This window comes from Lytechinus pictus, chromosome 1, assembly GCF_037042905.1.
Source record: "Lytechinus pictus isolate F3 Inbred chromosome 1, Lp3.0, whole genome shotgun sequence".
In the NCBI taxonomy this organism is placed as follows: Eukaryota; Metazoa; Echinodermata; class Echinoidea; order Temnopleuroida; family Toxopneustidae; genus Lytechinus; species Lytechinus pictus.
Genome location: NC_087245.1, coordinates 38190300 through 38215954, shown reverse-complemented (window position 1 = coordinate 38215954; position 25655 = coordinate 38190300). Strand labels below are relative to the sequence as shown.

The window sequence follows — 25655 nt, the reverse complement described above, 5'->3', positions numbered from 1 at the left end:
ATATGGAAAAACAAAAACCCCTCCCATAATGTTGCTGAAATTTCAGTTCACATCTTTACATCAATGAAATGGCCTATTTTCCAAAATTGTTTTGATTTAGTTGAAAAGTTAATCAAGAAAATGAATATTCACTTCTTTCTTGACACTGAAAGATTGTTTCGTGATGTTGACCCTACAGTAACATCAACTGAAATGATAAAAATGAACAAAGATCTCTGATCATTTCGTCTCGCAACATTGTTCTTGTGTATCGAATGTCTTGGTTCTTGATGTAGCTGTTTTAAACCGAATAGATAAATCCTACAGGATATAACACTGTATTTTAACATTTTTTTAATGTATTTTCTATGATTTTCAGCCCTGGCAGCCAACCCGTACATCATCGCTGGAGCAGCTCCTACAGCCCAGGATCCCTATGCTCTTGGGATTGCAACTGTTACAGGTATGTAAAAGCTCTTCTCAACTGTCAATTTTATTTTGCTCAAATTCTTCATGACTGAATACATTCGAAATTGATAGAAATGTTTCCAATGGCATGTAGGCCTATTTTACTTTCAACGTTGCATGTTAGTCTTTTTATGTAAACAATCAATTTCAAAGAAATAAATTTGTAGGAAACCAACAGAAGAAATAAGACTTAATGATTTCTGTAACATGTGTATTCTCGGCCAATCAAATTGGATGATTTCTAGGCCGTTCAGACTGTCACCCGGGGGAAGGGGGAGAGAAATCTTATCTCTTTACGACCGACCATCCATACATCCCCCGGTGTCTGGGAGATTGGCACCGGGGATGAGTGGGCTAGGTCATCGGCATGGTTACGTAAGGCGCGCCCGTACATAAAGCGGGAAATGCAATTACTTGCAGCGAGCCGAGCACTAGCACAGTACCTGAGCGGAAGCAGTTCTCTTGACACCACATTTCGCGCATGCGCACTTATGATTAAAACAGGTGAGCGATCTCGGATTACGAGCCAAGGTCGCTCTTCCTTCGAAAAACCCGGGCGGATAGAACAGGGAAACGGGACAATCCTCCAGACCGTGCAGACTGTCGATTTTCCTTGGGATGTCCCGGGTGACAGGGGACAGTTTGAACAGGGGGTTCAATAGCTTGTAACTGTTATTGCATATTGTTATGATGATATGTTTTATGAAATGGACTCCAGGGCACATTTTGAAGGGACAAAAGGGGTAAAATATATATTGAAGTGGGAAATTTACATGGATTAGAAACCAGAAACTGGGATGGTACTTTGCTGGAGAAGAAGACGAAAGAAGACAGAAGTTGTTTGAGAAAATTACTGATGATATTTTACTTGTGTGTAGGCTTGCGACATCCGTATATCACCTGTTATCTTGTAATATTTCGTTTGTGTTGTCTTATTGAATCAGGAGCTCCTGCAGTGATGCCTCCCCAGTATGCTTACGGTGTGACACCATGGAGTACTGTCTACCCTGTCGGCCTGTTACCGCCTGGATTGCAACAGCAACAAGCTGCTGCAGCGGCTAACCAACAAGCCCAACAGGTTAGTAACAAAATCAACTGTTCAATGTATATCATTCAATGCATTGCCTCAAACAAGACATAAGAATAAGCTTCTTCTGGAACTACTGCATTTTATAGACCTTGGCCCCATTGCATAAAAGTTACCATTATGGTAACTTTGTAATACAGTGGTAATTGGGATCCGTGATTTTGATTGGCTGTTGATCAGTGTTACCATGGTAGTTACCATTGGATGGCTAAGTCACCTCAATAGTAACTTTCATGCTATGGGACTCAGATCAGAGGAAGTATGATTTATGAGAAGAATAACAATCTAATTCTGTGTTTATATCCACTCTACAATTTGCTCAATATGCTGCTATTGTCATTATCCGCCATTCTGGCTGGCATACAAATATTTTGCCCCTTACTTGGCGTGGGTGTTTGAGTAGATCATACAACTGCAGATTTTGGCTACAGTGGAGCGTTGTGGCCCAGTGGATTAGTCTCCGGACTTTGAAACAGAGGGTTATGGGTTCAAATCCCAGCCATGGCGTAGTTTCCTTCAGCAAGGAATTTATCCACATTGTGCTGCACTCAACCCAGGTGAGGTGAATGGGTACCTGGCAGGAATTTATTCCTTGAAATACAGAGCGCTCGAAAGGCTGCTTGAGCTACAGCCGGGGTAATAATATCCAAGTCCTTTGGAAGCGCATAGATACGTTATTCATAATGTGTTATGCGCTATACAAGAAGTGACTATTATTATTATTATTATTACACAACAAGATTCCTTGACAGTTATTTTATTTCTGACCAATTTGTTTCTAAACTTCATCCCGTAGCAGGGTGGCCAGGGACAACAGCAGAGGGCACAGAATGGTGGACGTCCTATGACCCCATCCCAGCAACAGCAGCAGCAGCAACAACAACAGCAGCAGCAACAACAGCAACAACAACAACAGCAGCAACAACAACAGCAGCAACAACAACAGCAGCAACAACAGCAAGCTGGAACCCCACAGGGTCAGGGAGAACAGATGGCAGGTCAGCCAGGAGCTCAGCAGGGGATGCCTTTCCCAGCAGGTTAGTATTATAATAGCCAATTTTTATAAAGCGCTTTTCCCAGAATGGCTCAAAGCGCGTTACAGCATATTATTACCCCGGTCATTGGATTCATTTCAATCCCGCGCGAAAGTGCACAATTTCCACTCCTTGGGGAGCATTCCTTGCATTCATCGCAGCCTCATTATGGCGCTGGCAAAATCAAACATACAATATCTTTCGCATCCTACCGGGTACCCATTTAGCACCTGGGTCGAGAGTGGCAAAGTGTGGATTAACGCCTTGCCAAAGGACGCTAGACCGCGGTGGGATTCGAACACACGACCCTCTGTTTACAAGGCGAGAGTCAGAACCACTACACCACGGCTCTTCCACACACCACGGCTCTTCCATGTGATGTGTGTGATATATATATATTCTTTTCAGGGTACAGGCCCAGTGGAGCGGTGCAATTCAACTCCGCGAGATAACGCCCAAACAAAATTCTCGATGGCTATCCATGCACCTCAAAACGAGGGTAAATTTTTGTCATCAAATATTCATAATAAACATTGGTGAATAATCTTTAGATATTTTATGAATTTCCCTATTAGTTTGATAGAAATTAATTGATGATATGCCATTTTGATTGTCCGTAAGCAGATCTTTACAGAACTCCCTGGAAAATGGTACTCAAATTGCTGACGTGTCAACCTTGGTGAAACATAGCGTTATCAATTAGTAAATGCTAAACTTACGTCTCTTTCATGAATCCTTTATCTATTCTTTATACTATGCAGCTGGCTATCAGGTGATCACCTACTATGACCAGACAGGAGCCCTGATCAATCTAGGCCAGAGACCAGGCATGGGAGCACCTGTCAGGCTGGTCTCTCCTGCGCCTGTTATTGTCAGTGGTGCTCAAACAGGTAAGCATCTTGTCTAGACCTAGCCCACGTCATGGACTAATCTAAAAAAATCTCCCTGACTGTACCTTAATGCCAATGCATGATTTCTTTGACATGTACTGAAGACAATGGCATAAATAGATAATTTGCTCTTCGCGACTGTACTTAGCGGCTAGTGATGCTTTTGAATTGTTTCGTACAGTGGATTCCCAACAAGAGTGGGAACGTCAAAGGTTAGCACACTTGTGTAACACTCGTTTAGAATCTACTTAGCATCGCCTTGCTACTAAGCACTACTGCAGTGTGCAGCTAAACCATCTATGTTATTGTTATAGATTGCCATAGAAAAGATTCATGGGTGTGATATCTGTTTGTGACATGTTTTTATGTACTGTGACCTTGTTTTAATGATCTAGCTACATGATATCAAAAGATAGTTGCGAATTACAAGGGCAAGGGAGTGATTTCTTTGATCCAGTATTTTCATAGCAGTTCCTGACACCAGTCATATGTAGGAAACGACACGCAGACCAATCCAAAAATACACATAATGAAACATTTTTCACGTCCAGCATTGATTTTCTTGAGAAGTTATTTGTAAACATTCGTGCATAGATGAAGTTTCATGGAATAATTTTACAAGTATGGATTGAGATTATTAACTGCTTCATTTGCTTACTTGTAAATTAAAGTATTCCTAAATCCCCCCACCAAAAGAAGAAAAAAAGTATTTTACTTTACTGTTTGGTGGTGGTTTCACAAAGCTGTTTGTAAGTTATGCACGACTTTACAAACGACTAGTGACACTTCTTGGGTGCTAAATCAAACTCTAAATCGTTCAGATTCTCACCAGCTAAAGTTGAAATCTGATCTTTTTACGTCAAAATTCTCACTTTTAACATGCATCTCAATGTGGAAAATCCAACATTTTTAAAGCTTTATTTATAGGAATACACTCCCATTATAAAAACATGAGGGATATTTCATTTAGCTCTTTTTACGTCAAAATTCTCACTTTTAACATGCATCTGAATGTGGAAAATGCAACATATTTAAAGCTTTAACCCTAAAATGGCCGGGGGGGTTTGAATCAACCCCCCCCTTAACATTTTCTGCGATCATTCCGCCGTGCAAAATTTTTTGACCGCGCCACTCGCAGAGTTTATACTTTTAAGTCTCGGGCATCTTTTGAGACCAAATTTACGACGCCCGGGTACGCGGTTCTGAAATTACGCAACATTTTGTAAGTGCATGTCAGACCAAAAATTGTTCCAAAACGTGATTTTGTGTACAAAGTCAATGCAAATTGAGTTTTCTCATCTTATTTATAAAGATATGATTATTTTTACTTTAAACAGCTGAAAGAAATTGATTTTAGCATAATTATGCTTCAAAAAGGTTGTGCAATAAATCTGGTGAAAAAAACAAAGAAAAACAAAAGGTTGAAAAACAAAGAAATTCATAAAACAATAAAATACATAAGAAATTGATTTCCAAACCGAAGTTTTTTTCAATTGCTATTGTTAAGAATGCTACAAAGGAAATTTTTACCAAAAATTAGCATTCTAGGAGCTTTATTTAGTGAATTAGAGCAAAAAGTATGACTTATGCATAAATTAGCATAATTAATTCATATAAAATAAAATCTCATTATTTTGGAAAATTTTACCATACAGACTTGTAGATTACATCGCACACTACCAGCGTGCAAATTTTTGCGGCGCTCGCGCGATCGGCGGCCGATATTTCAGGGGGGTTGAATCAACCCTCCCCCCCCCCCCCCCCCCGGCCACAGAACAGCCAAAAAAGCCCGGCCTAGTTAGGGTTAAATATAGGAATACACTCCCATTATAATAAAAACATGAGGGATATTTCATTTAGCACAAGAAAGGGTCACGGTCGTGCGTAAAGCGGTGCGAACGGCTTTGTGAAACAGCCTCCTGCAATGATGTGTGTTGATGTGTGTAACCCCCAGTTCAAGCGAATGGATTCACCGGTACCAATGGTAACTTCCGCATGGTGGGCACCCAACCTCAGCAGCAGCCCCAACCTCAGCCCCAGCAGGCCCAAGGACAGGGCCATAACGCTGCTTCCATGTCCCTTTACACCAACAGCCCTCAGATGACTTCCAACCAGCAGAACAACGGCGGTGGGCTCGGCTCCTACGCTGGCCAGAGTAGCTCTGTCTTTAACAGTGGTAAGATCTGGGGCTGGTGTTTCACAAAGTAGTTCCTTCAGTTATGCATGACTTTACACACATGACAGTTGACGCATTCTTGTGCTCCAAAGTTTTTCCTGTTCAACAAAGTGGTAAGGAATTTCCTGTTCAACAAAGTGGTATGGAATTTCCTGTAATTGTAGTCGAATTTCGACAAATAGCGAACTTTGCATTCGGATGCTCTTTAGTAATACTTTTCATTAATGAAGAATCTATTTTAGCACCCAAGAATATCTAAAGTGACAAGACATATGTGATGTTGTTTTTCATTTCAGATGTTTAAATTATCTTTCACTTTTTTTTTCATTTAGCATGTGTTATCCTGGTCATTGTGGAAATTAAATATTTCTGCAAATGTTTCTGCTGTTAAATCTTATATATATATATATATTTCTGTGTAAGTTTAACCCTAAAATGGCCGGGGGGGGGGGGGTTGAATCAACCCCCCCCCCCTCAACATTTTCTGTGATCATTTCGCCGAGCGAATTTTTTTTACCATGCCACTCGCAGAGTTTATACTTTTAAGTCTCGCGCATCTTTTGAGACCAAATTTACGACTCCCGGGTACGCGGTTCCGAAATTACGCAACATTTTGTAAGTGCATGTCAGACCAAAAATTGTTCCAAAACGTGATTTTGTGTACAAAGTCAATGCAAATTGAGTTTTCTCATCTTATTCATAAAGATATGATTATTTTTACTTTAAACAGCTGAAAGCAATTGATTTTAGCATAATTATGCTTCAAAAAGGTTGTGCAATAAATCTGGTGAAAAAACAAAGAAAAACAAACAATTAAAAAACAAGGAAATACATAAGAAATTCATAAAACAATAAAATACATAACAAATTGATTTTCAAACCGAAGTTTTTTTCAATTGCCATTGTTAAGAATGCTACAAAGAATATTTTCATCAAAAATTAGCATTCTAGGAGCTTTATTTAGTGAATTAGAGCAAAAAGTATGATTTATGCATAAATTAGCATAATTAATTAATATAAAATAAAATCTCATTATTTTGGAAAATTTTACCATACAGCCTTGTAGATTACATCGCACACTACCAGTGTGCAAAGTTTTGCGGCGCTCGCGCGATCGGCGGCCAAGATCTCAGGGGGGGGTTGAATCACCCCCCCCCCCCCCCCGGCCACAGAACAGCCAAAAAAGCCCGGCCTAGTTAGGGTTAAGGAACTGGAGCATGTTTAATGAACATTTATCATCTGGCAAGTTGTGAGAACTGACAACTTTGATTAACTATGATTATCTGAGAATCAGGTGTCAGACTATTGCCATGGCAAGTGTTGGAAAAACATGTGACAAGTTCTTTCATAAAGCACTCCCTTGGGTGCGTTTCATGGAAGGGCATGTCAGACGTTTTATCTGACAAGTCCGGATTTATTCAACAGTTGCTATTGCAACAATCCTCAGCTAATAAAAAATCAAGGAAAGTTGTCAGATCTGACAACTTGTCAGAAGAAAATGTTGACGGAACGTTCCCCAGACTTGTACTGTTCCCTGACCTTATATATATCTTGTATTATTTGATTTTCATCGTGTGTTATGGACTATGGCACCAAATATGTGATATGATTGTTCTTCAGGACTGAGTGGGTCCGGTGCGGACACCCCTATCCAGCGTCGTGATTCACTGGGTGGAGGATCAGACTACAAGAGATCATTGGGAATGAGTCAATTCTATGGGAGCTCACCCCAACTTGGTCCTATCATCTCTCCTACACACACTGGTGGATCCTTGACACCTCCTCCATCGCAAAACATTGGCCTAGGATTGAGTAAGTTCAGATAAACTCCCCTACTGATAACGCCGGAAATTACATTTTTCAAGGATTGAACAAAATTTACACACGATTATGAAAAAATTAAGTAAATGAAATATATCTGCTAAACAATTTTCAGGAACATGTATAATTACAGAGTAATTAATTAGCAAATGAATATCAGAAAAATTGCTGAAAAATGCCCTTCTGCTTCTAGTGTGGTCTCACTTGTTGTTTCCTGTGTTAGCTACACAAGGAAAAGCATGTGGTAATGAAATGAATTTAATTTCAAGCGAGCCTGAATTATTTTAATTTAACATTGTTCTAAATAAGCATTCTGGCATTTTAAGAACACTTCCGGATTGCTTCCATCCATTTCCTATCAAAATAAGATTTCTATACCATAACTCCAACTTAGCTTTGGATCAAATCTATTCACCCCAAAATGGCTGTTTCATAAATCTAAAATTGTAAATCAAACAGAAACACACTTTGAATTTGTTCACCTGTTATGTGAAATTAAATTAGATTCATTTATTTTACTTTTCTTGCATATCCTGATACCACAGCCGACTTTGGTAAGTTTTCTTTATGCGTGGTTTGTTGTGGTGTTATGTGTTTTTTTTTTTGCTTTATTGCTTCTATTTTCTCTGAGAGAAAGCTCAAAAAATGGGTCGCTAAGTATCCACAGAGGACCAAGTGAATCTGGCTTGTGTTGTACCAACTTGGAACTCATGCATTCTTAAATTTGGAGATCCAAAACAAGAAACAAACACATTGTAAATAAACGACACAGTTGAAATTTTAGTTTGGTAGAAGGTTGACAAATTTGAATTTACCATTACCGTATTGTAATTACTCAAGTTGACTATACATTAACTATTTTTAATGTATGATATGTCAGTTTAAACTATATTTTGCTAAATTTTATATAATGTGGTAGAAAAATAAATGAAAAATTAGATAAAGAAAGGTAACAATATAAAGATTCATTCACAGATCAAGAAAATTAAAATCTTAGATAAATAAATTGGAAAGAGAGCAATAGAAATTATTTTCAAGAGAAAGATTTTTGTTGTTGTTGCCTTATTGTTATTTTATTAATATTTTAGCTGAAAGGGAATTTATTTGAGTTCTCTCTTACAAGCTTGAAGATCTATTTCATTCTCTACTCTTTTTTTAGCATCATTTACTGTTTTTCCATAGAAGAAGTGTGTGGCCCTCTCAATTGAAATACTGACACCAGTTATTTTGTTGTTGAAGTTGTTTATGATTACATAGTTCATTCTAACAACACTCATTCATCCAATTTATAGTATTCAGTACAATTTTTTTCTTCACCTTTTCTTAATCCTGTGCAAACCGATTATTTTAAAATGTCAATTTGTGTCCAAAGATGTTCAAAGATATTAAAACTAATTAAAACATTTTTTAAAGAAAAAAGAAGATAATTCTGCATTTCAATATCACGAGGCTTGCCGGATTTTATCTAAATTAAATGATTTTGCTGTAATAGGCAGCTATCTTGGACAAAACAATCCATAATTATTTTTAAATACTTCATTCTTGATGTGATTCCAAATGAAAAATTACTATTATGCAATAGATAAATGATTTTTGTGCCAATGCTATTGAGTCAAATTTATGAAGATGAATAAATGTCTATTTGAGCTTGTTAGCACTGACTTGTTATTATACTTTGAATATATTCTTATGGTTGTTTACACAGGATTATGCCTCATTGCAAAAGTTCTTTTTGAGTGTTGTATTTTTGGGGTGTTTGTTAGGTCTTTGCTAAAAGAGAGTTGAAGAAAGAAACAATCCTATTCTATGCACCATATATCTTTCAGAAGGATCAACTTGATACACACCGATGCTTTTCAAAATATCGGTTATGTAAACTTTTCCCAAAATTATGACAATAAGATAAGGGTCATTTGAGGTCAATGAACTCACTGTTTTATTTTCAAATAGATGGATTTTTTTTTCTTTTTGTGAAAAAATTATTCGTCAGAGTTTTCGAAGTCGGCTCTGTTGCTATATTGAATCGTGCAATGCAGGCGAGACAGCCAGAGGCGATCCACTTGTATTGTACATTGTTATGAATTTCACTTTGGTTTCCTCTGAAGTATATATGGTGTATTGAAGGGATAGGGCCACAAGGTAACACCAGCTAGCAAGACAAGACAAAGGAGTAGAAAAAAAAAACGTTGATCATTTGCTGTTTTCAGATAATCTACTAACAGGACCCGGCGCTACGTGGTCCAGGCAAAAGAATGAGTGGGGCAACCGAGCACTGGGCACCAACGCACCATTCAGTATGGACCAAATGTCATACTCGGTTCCATCCCCAGGCAAGCAAACTTTTCCCTATCTACTCCCTCCTGTACAGATTGTATCCCATCCAGTTGCCCCACTACCACCACCCCCACAACCCGTCTTCCATCCCCCCCACACCCCCTTCCCTTCCTTGCCCCCCGCCCCCATTCCTATAACACCATTCCGATACAGCATCGAGTCCCTTGCATTTGCTTTTCCCTCTGGCTCTGAAGCAGTCCATCATCTCCCTTCTTGTTATAACGTGTGCTATGTTCTGGAATGAAATGCATCATCTACAGAGTATAACATATTTCGAAAATGAGACCAGTTCGGTATTAATGTACAAGATGTTGCTTTCGTTCGCGTGTGTTGTGTCTCTCAAACTCACAACTCTTATAAAAAGAAGGGTAGATGAAGCAATTGAAATCATATTGTCAGTCAATTATTTTGGGAAGCATGGGCATAAATTTGAACAATTCAGAAAAAAAAAGAAAATTTAGTGGCTTGAGTGAATGCTAGTGGTTACAGAAACTCTATAGCTTCTGACATACAAGCCCTCAATTGACATATTTTCAGACCAAAAGCATAACTTTTTAATGTCTTATTTTATAGAACCATTTTCCAGCAGCAAAGATTACATATTTGCTAAAAAAAAGGGAGCCACTACCCATAGAAACATACTTCAAACTAATTTAGCTGTGTTTCAAAAAAAGTGATGCTATTATTCCTGTCTGTCGCTCTTCAAAGATGATTGACATTTCTCCAAATTGAGCCTATCCTTGGTCCCTTGTATGACAGTGGTACTGTAATCTGGAGTCTTTCCATATGTCTCCAGGGATGCCCCTTTTGACCATCATATTCTAGATTAAAGTGCAATTGAGGTTTTTTTTAATGTGTTATTTGAAGTGAAAATACTTATGGATTAATTCAATTTTATTATCTTCACATGTGTAACCAATTTTGCAGTGTTGTGTTCTTTGTAGCTTTTAATCCGATAGAGTGCTACTGTTTTTTGTATTAACATGAATTTGTTTAATTGCACAAGATGTTTGAATATGATTAACTTTTAATCTTCTTTGAATGTGATTTATAAGTTGACTTCTAAGTATTTCTTTATATCTGAAATGACCAAGTATGTTTTGTTCTGTTTTGTTTTGTTTATACCATTTTAACATTTTTCTTTAGAACTTAATGAATTCAAACCATGCAAATTAAATTATAATGAAGCTTTGTATGTGATGTTTAAGCTGCCGGTGGGGAAATCTACACTCCTGCTTGATTTTTTTTAATGAACAATTTCATTCAATGCATGAGGCATATTAAATCAATATTTACACATAGGATATAACTACTCAAGAGAGCCTATAAATGAATCACAGGGTTTTGTGATAAGGCTTCTGATATTTGAACATTTTATGCATGTGGAATTTACAGGTCTTCCAGTATTTCTTGAAAAGTATGCATGTTCATTTATGTTTGATATTGTGCTCGTGCACGACACATGCATAACTTTTTTCGACTTAGGGAATTGCTTGTACATGGCAGACATAGAAAGGCAGCCCTGTGTTATTAAAGCGACCTTACATTGACAAATCATGGGGAAATCAGGGCTAATCTAAAAACAGAGAAGAGATTCAAGTCTTTCACTCGGCTGCATGCCAGGGGGTGTTATGTAATAGACGCCGGCATGTCTGGAGGTCTATATAAGAGCAATACTTAGTAGACTAACCAACCAGAAGTAAACTGCGCGTGTTCACTTTGAAACATGTAACTCCACAGAGGTTATTCATTTTGGTTTAGCAGTCAAGAGACCTGCTAAGAGTCTAGGAATTGGGATTGTTGGAAACTAGAACTGTGAAGAATTGAAGTATTTATCCATCACAAGTTTGGTCAAAATCGTGCTGTCCGAACTTTTATCGCATTAGTCCGACGGGCGCTCATGACAGACGGATTATATTATGCAAGTCAATTGGCCTTTTGCAAATTTCGTATTTATTCAATTTCCCCATGCTTTGTCAATTGCCGGGCACTTTAACCCTCACTCTCCCGGGGTATTTTGATTCTTGTCATTCCCGGGGGGGGGCCATTATGGCCCCCCCCTAAGATCTCGGCTGCCGATCGAGCGAGCGACGCAAAAATTTGCACGCTGGTAGTTTGCGATGTAATCTACAAGGCTGTATGGTAAAATTTTCCAAAATAATGAGATTTTATTTTATATGAATTAATTATGCTAATTTATGCATAAATCATACTTTTTGCTCTAATTCACTAAATAAAGCTCCTAGAATGCTAATTTTTGGTAAAAATATTCTTTGTAGCATTCTTAACAATCGCAATGAAAAAAACTTCGGTTTGGAAATCAATTTCTTATGTATTTTATTGTTTTATGAATTTCTTATGTATTTCCTTGTTTTTTTACTTTTTGTCTTTTATTGTTTTTTCAATGGAAATCGTTCCAGACTTAATTCTGACCATAAACAAGGCAAAATTAATTAAGTTTAATCAGTAAAAGTAGAAATAATGATACATTTATGAATTTTGGCTAAATACACAATTTGCATTGGATTTGTACATGAAATCACGTTTATGAGCAATTTTGGGTCTGACATGCACTTACATAATGTTGCGTAATGTCGTAACCGTGTACCCGGGTGTCACAAATTTGGTCTCAAAAAATTTTGCGCAGCAGATATATCGCGAAAATTGTCGAGGGGGGGGGCCATTATGGCCCCCCCCCCCCCCGGGAGAATTAGGGTTAACAAGCATGTGAAATTTTTAGCCTGGCTGCTTATCCCATGTTTGAATCAGGATAACTGAAGACCTGTTGAATGGTCTAAGTTCAAACTTGGTCCAAGTGTGTACAGGAATGACTGATTAGTTTGGGGTATTAAGGTCAAAGGTCTTTTTTTGAATATTTCTAGAAGTTGGGTGTGTAATTTAGCCTTGATCTGGCAATGCCGAAGCCATAATTTTTGCCTGCATGCATTCAAGAAAATCCATCTAGTTTCTTCACAATTCACTCTTTTTTTGAAGAAAGAATATTGAGAAATGTATAAGTTGAGGGTCTGATTGGCTGTGCTATGATGCTTGTATACCTAACTAGGTGGGGAAGTAAAATACAGGAGTGGATCAACGTCCTCTAGTACCAGTGGATCGGGATGGGGCTCCAACACCCTGTTCCCTCCCCGCAGCCTTCGCAGCACCGCCTACATGGAGAAGAGTGCGCCTGGTCGCAGTAGACTCCTGGAGGACTTCCGCAACAATCGCTTCCCAAATCTGCAGCTCCGCGACCTCGTCAGCCACATCGTGGAGTTCTCTCAGGTAAGGTCAGACTTCGGTTTGAAATGTCTCACCTGAATGACGTTCGACAGAGACCTCGTAATCACTATTCCCTTTAGTCTGTTGTTCTGTTAGTATGTTACAAAAATGTTCAGGTTTTTGTTAAACTTGCTCTTCATTTCTGCATCAGTTGTGATCCCTCTTGGTATAAATGATCCTTGGGTAATACCACATGTGTGTTTACAAGGATGAAGGGGTCAAAAGGTCAATGATAAGGGGCCATGTGCATCATTTTTATCAAAGTTTTTGTTCAATTTGCTCTTATCTATTGCGTTTACACGTGGTGCAAATGAACCTTGAGTAATACTACGATTTTGAAACGTGAATGGTAAAGACTTCCAAGTGCAATATTTCCACTGCTTGCATTCACAGGATCAACACGGATCCCGCTTCATCCAGCAGAAGCTGGAGCGTGCCACTCCAACTGAACGTCAGATGGTCTTCAGTGAAATCTTGGGTGCTGCCTACAGCCTGATGACCGATGTGTTTGGCAACTACGTCATCCAGAAGTTCTTTGAGTTTGGTCTCCCTGAGCAGAAGCAGGCTCTTGCGCAGCGTATCAGGGGCCATGTGTTACCCCTCGCCCTTCAGATGTATGGGTGTAGGGTGATCCAGAAAGCCCTGGAGTCTATCCCACCTGAACTACAGGTAATTCAAGCTCTACTATCTTGTCAAGAATCACTGCCTTTTGGTCAGTGCTACTTGTCACAGGAAGTCAGTCCACTTCTTAAGTTCCCCGCCCACTTACAAATTTTTGATCTTCACCAATTTCAATATGAATGGCTCACCATTATTCAGTACAAAAGTAGAGCATGAATGAATTTTCATGCTAAAATTAAATGAATTCCCAACGTTGCGACTCTTTCAAGTGTTGTGCACTTATAGGCACTTTACTGGGACACTTGACTGAGTGAGCTCGCTTATTATGTGTCACCACTGGTAGGTCATGTGATAACTCAACTTTTTTGTGATTTCTGATAATCCAGAGCCCCGTCTTACAAAGAGTTACCTTTGATCCAATCAATCGTCAATCGTAACTCTATGGAAATCCATCAGTGTCATAATTTTTTTCTTCAGGAAATTTGCAAAATATCCTTTGTCAACAAAGGAGATCACACCAAATTGTCAAGAAATCAATTAATTTCTGGATATACATTCATATCTAGAATTTTTTTGAACAAACATGCATTACATATGTTTACTTTGCTGGCTTTCCATAGTTACAATTGATCGAAAAATTGCAACTCTTTATAAGACGGGCCCTTGGAATCTTGATTGCATGAACTGTTAGATTGTTTACCTTGTCGAACAATGGAATGGCAAAAAGGGTATTTGTTCTAGGCCTAATGATATTAAAGGTGCGATCCTTATATATATATATGTAATCAATCTTATAAATGGTTATGTTGGTCTTTGTCAGGTTGAGATGGTGAAGGAGCTCGACGGTCATGTTCTCAAGTGTGTCAAGGATCAGAATGGCAACCATGTCGTACAGAAGTGTATCGAGTGCGTAGAACCTCAGGCGCTCCAGTTCATTGTAGATGCCTTCAGGGGACAGGTAAGTGTCAACGAGTTTAGGGTAGAAAAAGAAATTTCAGAATTAAATTAATTGAACAATGTCGCTGCGGAGCATCTGTTTTGCTGGAACCAATAATGGCATCTTCACTGATGTCATAAGTCATTCCATGATTTCTAATTTTTATGTTTTATGCCTTCAATCTCAAGTCATCCTCTCTTTCCTCTGTCGTTTTTGCGATAACTAATACACAGCAGCTGAACATTATTTTGTCAAAACACAGTTATAACCCCCTTCCTTTGGTCTCATGTTCTATTTTTTTTTCATACCATGCTTTAAACTTATTCAGCGAGATATTTGCAGTTTGTGATCAGAGTATTTTTTTTTATTATTCAGGTGTATTCACTGTCAACACACCCCTATGGCTGCCGCGTGATCCAGCGTATCTTGGAGCACTGCATCGTTGAACAGACCAAACCTCTTCTCGACGAACTTCATCAACAGACAGAGAGCCTTGTACAGGACCAGTATGGCAACTATGTCATTCAGGTGAGGTTGCAATGCAAGAAAAGTGACGTATCACTTTCACTAGTTCATCATGTTTTAGAGGAAAAATTACACAGGGCTTGGGGTAATCCTCCCCCGCAAAAAAAAAAAAAAAAAAATTGCTCAAAAGAGCCCTGAAAAATCACCATTCATTCTCAATGTTAAAGCTTATCCAATTTTGAAGAATTAGGCAGTAAGTTGTGAAAAGTAGTCCTCTGAAAATATGTATTTTTTTTTCTCCTGTCATGTTCTTTTACTATTCATGGAGACCTCCACAGAAATAGGCATTCCTAATTTAAAAAAAAAAGGAAAGTGAGAGAAAACTGTTTCTGTTTATGGTAACTCCCGTAGGAACTCGGCCGGACAGCATTTTGCTGGTAAACGCCAAGCTGGTATATAACCAATTACCTAGGAAACATTTTACGTCTAGGTTAATTAGTGATAATGACTGACCTTATAGACAGATCTTACTCTCAGGCCTTTTTATCAAAGTGGAGACAATGGCAGAGTGGGTATTCGAACTCACAACCTTGCGATTATGAGTCCAATGCTCTAACCACTGGACCACACGACATGGTTGTTATGTACCTATTCTGGTGGATATACTCATTTTTCAATTCTAAGAAACGCCCTCCCTTTCTCTCCTTCCTATCCCTTCTTTTTTTTCCCCTCATTCCTTCATTTCTAGTCCGACAGCTAGCCTGTAATAGGTTTGTAAATGCCCTGTGTATGTATGTTTGTTTGTTTTACAGCATGTGTTGGAACATGGTAGACCTGAAGATAAGAGTAAGATTGTTTCAGAGATGAGAGGCAAGGTCCTTGTTCTTAGTCAGCACAAGTTTGCCAGGTAAGGGATGATCTCAAGAAAGCACTTTTAATCTGATAGTAATGATAATGTTGAGTATTATAACCAACATCCATAGTTACCTGATTTGCATTCATGGCAACGAAACAATGAAGTCTTGAACCGAGCTGTAAATTTTATGGAATTAGTATCAGACGTAAGTTGTCTTGTAATATTACTATCAATGAATGTATTAGAATAGTTGTATAAAAAGTACTGTTTGTGTAAGGAAAGTTTCAGTAAAAACGATATTCAAGATTTATTCTTAACATTTACACAATGTGATGCCGTTGAGCTCTAAATTGACATTCATTGTCAGAATTATAAATACTTGATTCAAGTGTGGGTAGGCACAACTTGCACGCTTAATGAAGTATGCTTGCATAATTTAGACTCGTTTGTTTGGTGGAGGATTCTGTACCCGAAAGAAGCAGGATTGTCCGGAGGAATAACCTGGACAAACTCTTTGCCTCTGTCGCATCATTGATATTTAAATGTCCATTTCGGAGGATTCAGTATACATGTAGTTTTATTTGAATGATTCTTTGTTTTTCTGTTTCCATAGTAACGTGGTTGAGAAGTGCATCACTCACTCTTCACGACCTGAGAGGGCGCTACTCATCGATGAAGTCTGCTCCTACAATGACGGGTAAGCCACAGATAAATAGACGTCAACTCCAGTTGATTTGGCAACATTCTTTGATAAATATGTGCCATACTATTACGGAAGACAGTAATCAATTGCCAAGAAATTAGCAAAATATTCATGGCATTTTGTTCGGTTGATGGATCTTTTTACAAGTAATTATCCAGCGTATGGTAATCTGTGTCTGTGATTTTCAACTTGTAGCTGGTCTATATTCTTGCATTGCAGTCTTAATATTCACATAAATTTCAGATACTATTTTATTTTAGTGATTTTCATGCTTCTACTGATTTGTATAATTCCACATAACCCCCCCCCCCCATTTTAGGTTGAATACCAGATGTCACAGATAACAATGAAACAAATCTTTGATGAAACCCAAGTTGGTCTGGAAGTATTTTAAGTTTGAACCAACCCTTGTTTAACCGGTTTAATGCTACTTGTCTATTTATTTCAATGAAAGTCATGTGGTGAAACAAAATGCCAATCATGTATTTAATGTGTTTTATTTTAACAGTGCCCTCTACACCATGATGAAAGACCAGTATGCCAACTACGTTGTGCAGAAAATGATCGATGTATCCGAGCCCAACCAGCGCAAGGTCCTCATGCACAAGATCCGTCCGTACGTGGCCTCGCTGCGCAAGTACACCTACGGCAAACACATCTTGGCCAAGCTTGAGAAGTTCTTCATGAAGAGCAACGACTTGGGACCCATCGGTGGACCAACCAATGGTACCTTGTAGGTACCCGCCGTTGCTATGCCAGGGACGAGACAATTGTTTATCAGAGTTCAATGCCGTGAAGTAATTCCATTATTATTTTCCCTTGTCCGTTTCATCAATTAAAATTCATCTATATTTTGTTGGAATCAGCGATTATGAAATACCTCAGATTACTCATTTACTCCTGCTGGATATGTTTTCCCCAAAATTTATGTAAATATATTATTCTTCGTGATATCAGATTTGTATAAAACATCTGTAGAGACAAATAAAAAAACAAATATCTTTATTCTCAGAACCCTTCAAAATAGAGGATGCTTGTAGACTGTTTGCCCCATTACAAACATTTGTCTCGTTCTTGAGCATATGAGCAATGGTGTGTTTTGCACTTTGAAGTTGAGAAAAAAAAACATTATTAAAAAGAAAAAAATAACCTTAAATGCTAGTAACTGCGGGCAAAGGGTAGGATCACAAATGATTGATATTACATCAATGTATTGATTTTTTTAAAAAGGTGAATCCTTTGTGATTTAACGAGAGTAGGAGAAATGAAATTGATATTAATCAATAAGATGCGAATAAAGTACTCTCATCGATGTGGAATGAATGGAGTGATATATATCTGACCCGATGGTGACCCATGGTACTGCTGAGCGGATATTGGGTTTCTTGAAGGTCATTTATACCATCCAAGTACCCTGCCCTCTGCCTTCAAATTCTGCTCAACTATACTAGTCTAGAATGCATGCAATTTTAGTGTCAAAACGTTTGAAAATAAGGAGAAAATATGTCAATGTTTCAACTTTTAAGAAAGCTTTTCTCTACTGGAGCCATTTTCCTGGATTGAACCTAGCTGTTAGTTTAGGGACCATGGTATGAACGTCCACAGTAGTCATGTAGTCTTTGAAATTTCAATATTTTGCGGTGGACTCTGTTGTGTTTTTGATTACATATTATATATATATACATACATATTCCTTGAATATCAGAATGTAGTAGCTTAGTATGAGAGTTAAAATCTCACATTATTGGTGGATGGACTAGCAGAATTTGTGTTTGTATTTCTTCTGTGAAAATTGTATTTAGCATGATACATATTTAGCATTATGAAAATTTATTGCATGAATTTCTTGATATTTGTATAAATTTAAAAGTGGAAATGTAATATGAAGTCTGTTTGAATATGACATATAATTGTATGATATACATTATTTTTAGGCATTTAATACTTTGCTCTTTGTTAATTATTTTTCCTTTTTGAGGGTTTTGTACTTTACTTTGCATTATATGTATGTATCTTGGTGTATCTAGCTATTGTATTTCTATTGTAAATTGGCTTGATAATTTAATGGCATTTTTAAAATAGTTTAAGTAGGCACTTAGCCAACATGGGAAATATAAACCTGATGTACATTACACTTACCATGATAAAAGCCACACATTTTTGCCATTTTATCATAATCTTGGCACTGCTAAACCTGACTTTCCCCCCACATTAAGCTTTCCATAGTCCTATTTATATATGAAGTGCTTTTACATTTGGTGAAAGGACCTCGCGTTAGTGCATGGTTCCTTTTTACGAGAACTATGTTTGGTGTAATGAGATTCACATAACACGGTGTTTGGTAAGTTTGGTGATTAGATATATAACGGGATCAATTTGTGTCGGTTTTTAGCTCTTTAAATGTGAGTGACCAATCACCTGGACCTGTGCGATGAAATGAAGCGATTGATCATGGGGCCGATTTCTGCGATCGATCATTCACAATAGTCTATGGAATCAATTGTAGATGTCGGTCCCATGATCACTCGCTACGTTTGATGTCACGGGGCCCTGATTACACCAAACCTCTCTATCTCATGTGTGAGCCCTATAGGTCGATCAGTAGAGCAGATAATCGAGTCAAATGAAATGTAAATATGACATAATTGCTTTGCAAAACACATACGTACGTACGTACAAGACATCCTGTGAACATAATGTAGGGTGAAAAAAATGATTTAGGGAAAATTTGTGCTTTTTGCCCAACCAAGCCCTCTGAAATGTCTTCCAATGTGTGCCTTCTGATAGGCAAAGAAAAAAAAAAGAAAGAAAGGAAAAATATAGGAACATACGGTTCTAATGGGTAGGAAAATTTAACTCTTTGAGAAAATGATTTGAACGCTATATTGCCCTTGATAAAACGGGCTGTATCTCTTGTAATTATTGTAACATAGACAGAGTACATATTGTAAAGATTTTTTTTTCCTCTCTATCTCTCTGGACTCTATTTAATATTGGAGGAAACATACCAGTGCCCTACCAAATTCCTTTCTAAGACTTAACTGTATGCATCTTGATTGTACAAATTTACAGAATGAGAAGAGAGCCGTAGTGCACAGTCATTCATCTCAGAAGGGTCGTTAGATTCCTGTACATATCTCTTCTAGGCCTGGACTGCAAAGACTAGGAAAAAAATAATGTATACCTCACTTTTTCAAACAACAATCTCTGTTTTAGTAAGGAACTAATGTTGTCGGAAAAAAACTAATGAATCCAACGATGGTACCATGATAATTCCTACCTACCTTGTAACTCCCGAGACATCAATTAGTGGTTTGAATTGTAAATAGATGACACCGTGATCACACCAATGAGTATGATGCTTATGCATGAGGGGTTATGGCTCGGTGCATGTGTATATACATCAACCATACGGTTTTGTTGGACATGTACAGCATATGAATATTGTTCCGAGTCTGGCTACGTGTACAGCAAAAATAAAGCAACTCCATTGAGGCCCATTTAAAACCTTCCGAGGCCAGCGTACAGCTTGTATAAAAATGTTTACCCCTGCATCAAAGACGGGACATCATTATCACCGTACAGAAGGAAAACAATTATTTGTACAGATCGTGTGTAACATGTAAATTCTCTTTTTATTTTATTTTTTTTTTACTCCGTAATTGTATAGGATCATTGTAAAGTTTAACCTCCCATTGCAATCATGTGCTTATCATCAAAACGGTTTCTGCTCTTCCCTGGTTGCGGTTTGAAGGCTTAATTTGTGGAGAGATATCGGGTGTGTGCGCTGAACTAAGTCGGTAGTTTGGAATGCCTCTGTGTAAATCCTGTGTTTGGGGATGTTTGAATGAAGGCTAGCGTCTGGCCGTCAGGTTCATATCTTGACCTAACATGCGGGGAGGCTGCTTGGAAAGGAACTAAAGCAAAATGGAATTGGAATACTTTTTTTTAAACACAGGTATCGCAACATGATGTAAAAAAAAAAATGGTTTTACTTTCTTTTTATTATCATTTTTTGAAGAAAACACTCTTACTTGATCTAGAATTCTTAAATTTTTTGTCCTTGCCATATTTTTCACTTTTAAATATTTTATGGTGCTTTTAAAACTTTTTTTCTGTTTTAAAATTCCCCTCAAGAAAAGAAAGTATAGTCATTGAGAAAATGCAAACTTATATAAAAGCATTGGTGTAAAAAATAGTAAATAGTTTATAGAATTTGTAAATTACAAAGATTACTTGCACATAATCTCCACTAAAGATGTTGGACTTGTGACATAATGTAAAAAAGGGACAAATTGTAAAAGCTTTCTTACACCTTTTTTTATTGTAAAGAAACCGGTAAAATGTGATTCTTCATACGAGAATGACTTGCTGCTCTGTGCATAGTGTTCTGATGGAAAATAATGTTCTTAACCCATTTTTGAAGGGTGTAAGTATTAGAGACCAAAATGATACGAAAATGACTAACATCATGTATGACCGTGTACATCAACACACAGAGGTCAATATGTAAATAAGACTTTATTTCCAGATTACAAAGTATAGTTTTTCATTTGTGTAATTATTTTGTAATTAAATGTAAAGGCATACTCGCTCCCGGTTTACACTTCCCTTGACAAATGTTGTATAAAAGACAAAGACTTTATCGACTCACTTGAAATTTGTGTAGAGAATGTACAGAAACTCTGATTTTGGATTTAAAGAGACTGACCCACTTGTACATATAGATTATTACGCAACTGATGAAAATATTAGGGTTTTGAACGTCTTATTTTCCCGGAAAGTTGATTAACTTTTACTGGCGTTCCTCATTTTGAAATTTTTGTAAAGAAAAAAAAAACAAGACTGGAAAGCAGCTTTGCATTGTAATTATTTTTTATTCTTCCTTTGTGCAAGTCTTCAACCATGAGCCAAATCTAAAGATCTCTTGTAATATGAAACTGAATTGTGCTTATGGAGCATGTAAATTATGTAAGATAAAGGAAATGCAGTAGTCCGTGATACTATTGAATATTACAATTCATTTTCCAAAATGATGGCAATTATGTAAGTAGAGGGTTCTGTGCAGATTTGTCTGTCATAGCGGCCACCTTTCATCATGGCATTTTGTATATTCTCATAAATTATGATTATTAAACGCTCTATGACGAGGGAATTTACTGCAATTTTTTCAGATCATTTTATACTGCACGCAATTTTATATTGGATAATTTGTTTGAATTTACAAGTGTTGCCCGTGTATAAAGGGGAATGTGTAAAGGCCGAATGTGATGTATTTTGTCCATTTTAATTTATTTCAAAAAGAAGAAAATGAATTGGTTTATTTCAGTTTTAGAATTGTGAACAGAATATCAATATGGTAGCATTTTTTGGTGTGATCATGTATTATGTATTTATCCATATATGGATTTGTAATTTTGATGTAGATTTTGTCCAAAAGAAAGATAACTAGCACAGGAAATGTTCCCTATTATGAAAAAAGTGTACATTTGTACAGTAGCAAGTGTAAATTTCAGAGAACACTTTATTTGTTTTATTTCTGTACAAATGTTTATGTTTTACATCCCTCCTCATGTACACAAAATTGTGAAATAGAATTGGCCCTCTATATATGTTGTACTTTTCTGAATGATATTTGTGTATTGGTCCGAAGTCGAGTGTATTCATCCGTTTGTAAAGTAGATGATTGTAAACTTTTTTTGTCCTAAGGTACAAGCTTTTTGAGATTGTTTAATTGAAAGCAAACAAAACTGTGGAAACAAATAAAATAAGTCATTTGTAGAAAACCAGCTTTCCAAGTATACATCGTTATGATTGTTACTTCAAGTTGGTATGTAAGGTTTCTTTTGGGATAAAAAAAAAAGCAGATTGCAGATTTTTATTACTGATTTCTTTGTTCTTGTCAAATAAACAAAAATGAAAATTAGACACAAGAAGTTAGCATCCAAGGGGGAAAATGTCTGAAAGTGAGCTTTACAAAAATGGTTGGTTGACTTGCTATGAAAGTTTCTAGCTGTCAATTATAAAATGTCTTGAAGGAATCAAACCATATACCATTGATGTTGAAAAAATAGTAGTTGATAAATTCTCATGGAAATTTGTTCATTTGTATAGATTTAGTCAATTTCTTTCTTGGATATTCTGAATTTACAATCTTGATTTATTATTCTCTTTCCCTTCATCAATGTTTGGTCAAGCCATATCGTGTGCATGTCATTTTGTGTAAAATTGCCTGCATGAAAAATAGAAATGTCTTGTTTTAAATATTTTTATGTGAATATCTCTTTTTCATGGATTTTTATTATTCTATCATTGCATATTATCACTATTTTTTGGTGCGCCTGCCTATTGAATGGTGATTGTAAAAAAAAATTGTTTGTGCATAGTACATTGTCAATTGTTGATTTTTGTTTCTTAACTTGACTGAATTGGTGAATGGGAAAGTGATTAGCAGTATTATTAAGTCACCCCAACCAGTAGGTAGGCACTTCAGATTGGAGTGTATCTTATATAAGCTGTACACATTGTAAAGCGAGGAACATACTCATTTTTTTCTTTCTCTTTGTACAACATGTAAGAAAAGTAATAAAAGAGTGTGTTAAAAAAATCATCTGAACATGACTTGTGTCTGTATTTAATTTCTTGGCATGTTGTAGATTGCAGAAGCAATATGGAGCAATTGCCAGGACCCTGTTCCATAAATATAGGTATTATGATAATTTTGCCATCTAATGGTAACTCTGTTTGAATTCTTGATTCTTATTGGCTGTTGGGTATTGTTGCCATGGTAGTTACAATAAGCCAGTTCACGGTTAGCTCATGATCAACTTTTTTCAAATGACCTTTGTGATTTTTCATTAGGATAAGCACTATCATTTTCAAATGTAGATGCTGCGTAAGCTTTACTGGTAGAGTATTCAAATTCTAAGAACAAAAGGCATTATATAGACCAGGTGACTAGAATAGTACATCAGGGATAAAGTTTGGAAATCTGTTTTATTGTCTGCCTTTGGTACATTTGACTATTGTGTAGGCTACTGTCAAATACCAGTGATTATGAAGGCTCTATTTATTACTCTTCAGCTTGGATGTGATAAATATTTTGAAAGGAATATATGAATAATTTGAAACAGAGGGTCGTGTGTTTGAATCGTAGCCATGGCGTATTTTCCTTCAGCAAGAAATTTATCCACACTGTGCTGCACTCGACCCAGGTGAGGTGAATGGGTACCCGGCAGGAGTAATTCCTTGCATGCACTGAGCGCCGGTGATGGTAGCTCGAGCTAAAGCCGGGGTAATAATAGCAGTGCTTTGTATCCTCTGGCAAAAAGCGCTTTATAAATCCAACTATTATTATTATTATTATTATTAATCATCAAATAATGCCTATGTCAGTGAATTTGAAAGCCACCTTCATGGTTGTCTCCAATGACCTTTTTCTGCTCGTGCGCAGTTTACAACCGTGAACAGGCTTATTGGATGGCAGAGTTCCCATCGTGCAATGTGACCCAGTAGTGTGTGTTTCACCATGAACCTATTAACATTTAAAGTGATTGGCCCGTATTCTGAAGTCGGGTTTAACTCAAACTCAGGTTTAAAGTTGTGGTTTAAGTATGGATAGCCAATTGCTAAATAAATCGCTAAGAGTAGAGATATCATATTCCAGCTCATTTGGCTGTCAAATCATTCATAATTGTCTAGGAAATATAAATAGATGATTGTCTTCACCATTGAAGAATAAGGAAAGAGCACAGTAAATATAAGATGCATACAACTTAATAAAAATTTTGACACTTTTGGCTTCCCATAATTTTAGCAGAGTTAGACCATGGTCTAAGTTAAACCTGACTTCAGAATACTGGCCATTCTGTCTATGATTGAATGAGACGTCCCACTTACCTTGCATCTTAATGAGAACCTTCAATTAAAATTATCCTTGTAATTTAAAGGGAAAGTTAACCCTGGCAAAAGTTTATTGAGAAATTAGCAGAAAAGTAATATTGGTGAATGTTTAAGGAAAATCCATCAAAGATCAAAAAACTTATTTGAAGTTAGGATTTTATTGATTTGTGACATCATATGCAAGCAATTTCCCATGTGTAGTGAATTAAAACTAACAAAATATCATTTTCTCAAAAATTCAAAAATTGTTTTTTTTTTATTGTACCTTCAGTATATCCACTGACAAGTAATTTCACTCAATCTCCTGCAAGAAAAATGTTAGTCATCATGGACCATGAAAAAAATTGAAATTCATGTATTTTATATTACATAATTTTCTTGATCTTTGATTGATTTTCCCCAAACCTTCACCAATATCTTCTTATTTTTTATGGTATTTTACAACAAGCTTTTTGTCAGGGTGAACTTCCCCCTTCAGGAGCACTTCTTTCCATCGGGAGCTCTTTATAGCAGAAACTACAAATTCAAGAAAAAAATCCCAAAACGATTATTTTTTAAAGTTATTATTATGGATTCAAATATGCAAATTTATCCACAAAAACATTATTTGCATATTTTCAGTTAAATTCCATCAATTCAAGTTTTATTTCACATCTCATAAAAAACTTTTAAATAACACGTACAATGCATTGTATACATACACATTCATATGAATACACATGATAAATAGAAAAAAATCATTAAAAACAAATCTAAAAGCAAATAAAAGATGGAAATGTAATATATATATAATACAGGAGACATAAAAAGATAAAGAGTGAATAACATTACATAGCAGATATATATAGTGGATGGTAGATATATAGTGGATGTGGGGGATCCGCAATAAACGATTGGCTTGTCTAAGGCGATCCCTTGTATTCTGAAACAAAACAGATTAAAATGAATTAGAATATAAGCAAGTCAGAAAAGGAGAGCGCATAGACTCTAGTCTACACCATAAGAGAAAAAATATAATAGGGGGTTAACATGCAAGGAATTTACATATTTTCTTTTTACGTTTCTGAAAAATCATGTGAAACTTTGAGGGGGTCATCGTGCCC

General features: G+C 36.8%; 1 protein-coding gene across 2 annotated transcripts in view; it reads left to right on the top strand.

Moving 5' to 3' along the window:
- LOC129266774 (pumilio homolog 2-like) overlaps positions 1–23266 on the top strand; it is a 36654-nt gene extending 13388 nt beyond the window's left edge. The window contains exons 9-22 of one of the 2 annotated variants that reach the window (XM_064102233.1): positions 359–442; positions 1392–1525; positions 2331–2571; positions 3330–3458; positions 5413–5634; positions 7255–7446; positions 9663–9785; positions 12854–13071; positions 13462–13737; positions 14510–14647; positions 15002–15154; positions 15904–15998; positions 16561–16644; positions 17159–23266. In XM_064102233.1, the coding sequence (XP_063958303.1) occupies positions 359–442; positions 1392–1525; positions 2331–2571; positions 3330–3458; positions 5413–5634; positions 7255–7446; positions 9663–9785; positions 12854–13071; positions 13462–13737; positions 14510–14647; positions 15002–15154; positions 15904–15998; positions 16561–16644; positions 17159–17387 (2318 nt within the window). In that variant the 3' untranslated portion in view covers positions 17388–23266. The remainder of the gene's footprint in view (positions 1–358; positions 443–1391; positions 1526–2330; positions 2572–3329; positions 3459–5412; positions 5635–7254; positions 7447–9662; positions 9786–12853; positions 13072–13461; positions 13738–14509; positions 14648–15001; positions 15155–15903; positions 15999–16560; positions 16645–17158) is intronic. The other variant, XM_064102240.1, reaches the window with a different exon arrangement.
- The last annotated feature ends 2389 nt before the right edge of the window (positions 23267–25655 follow it).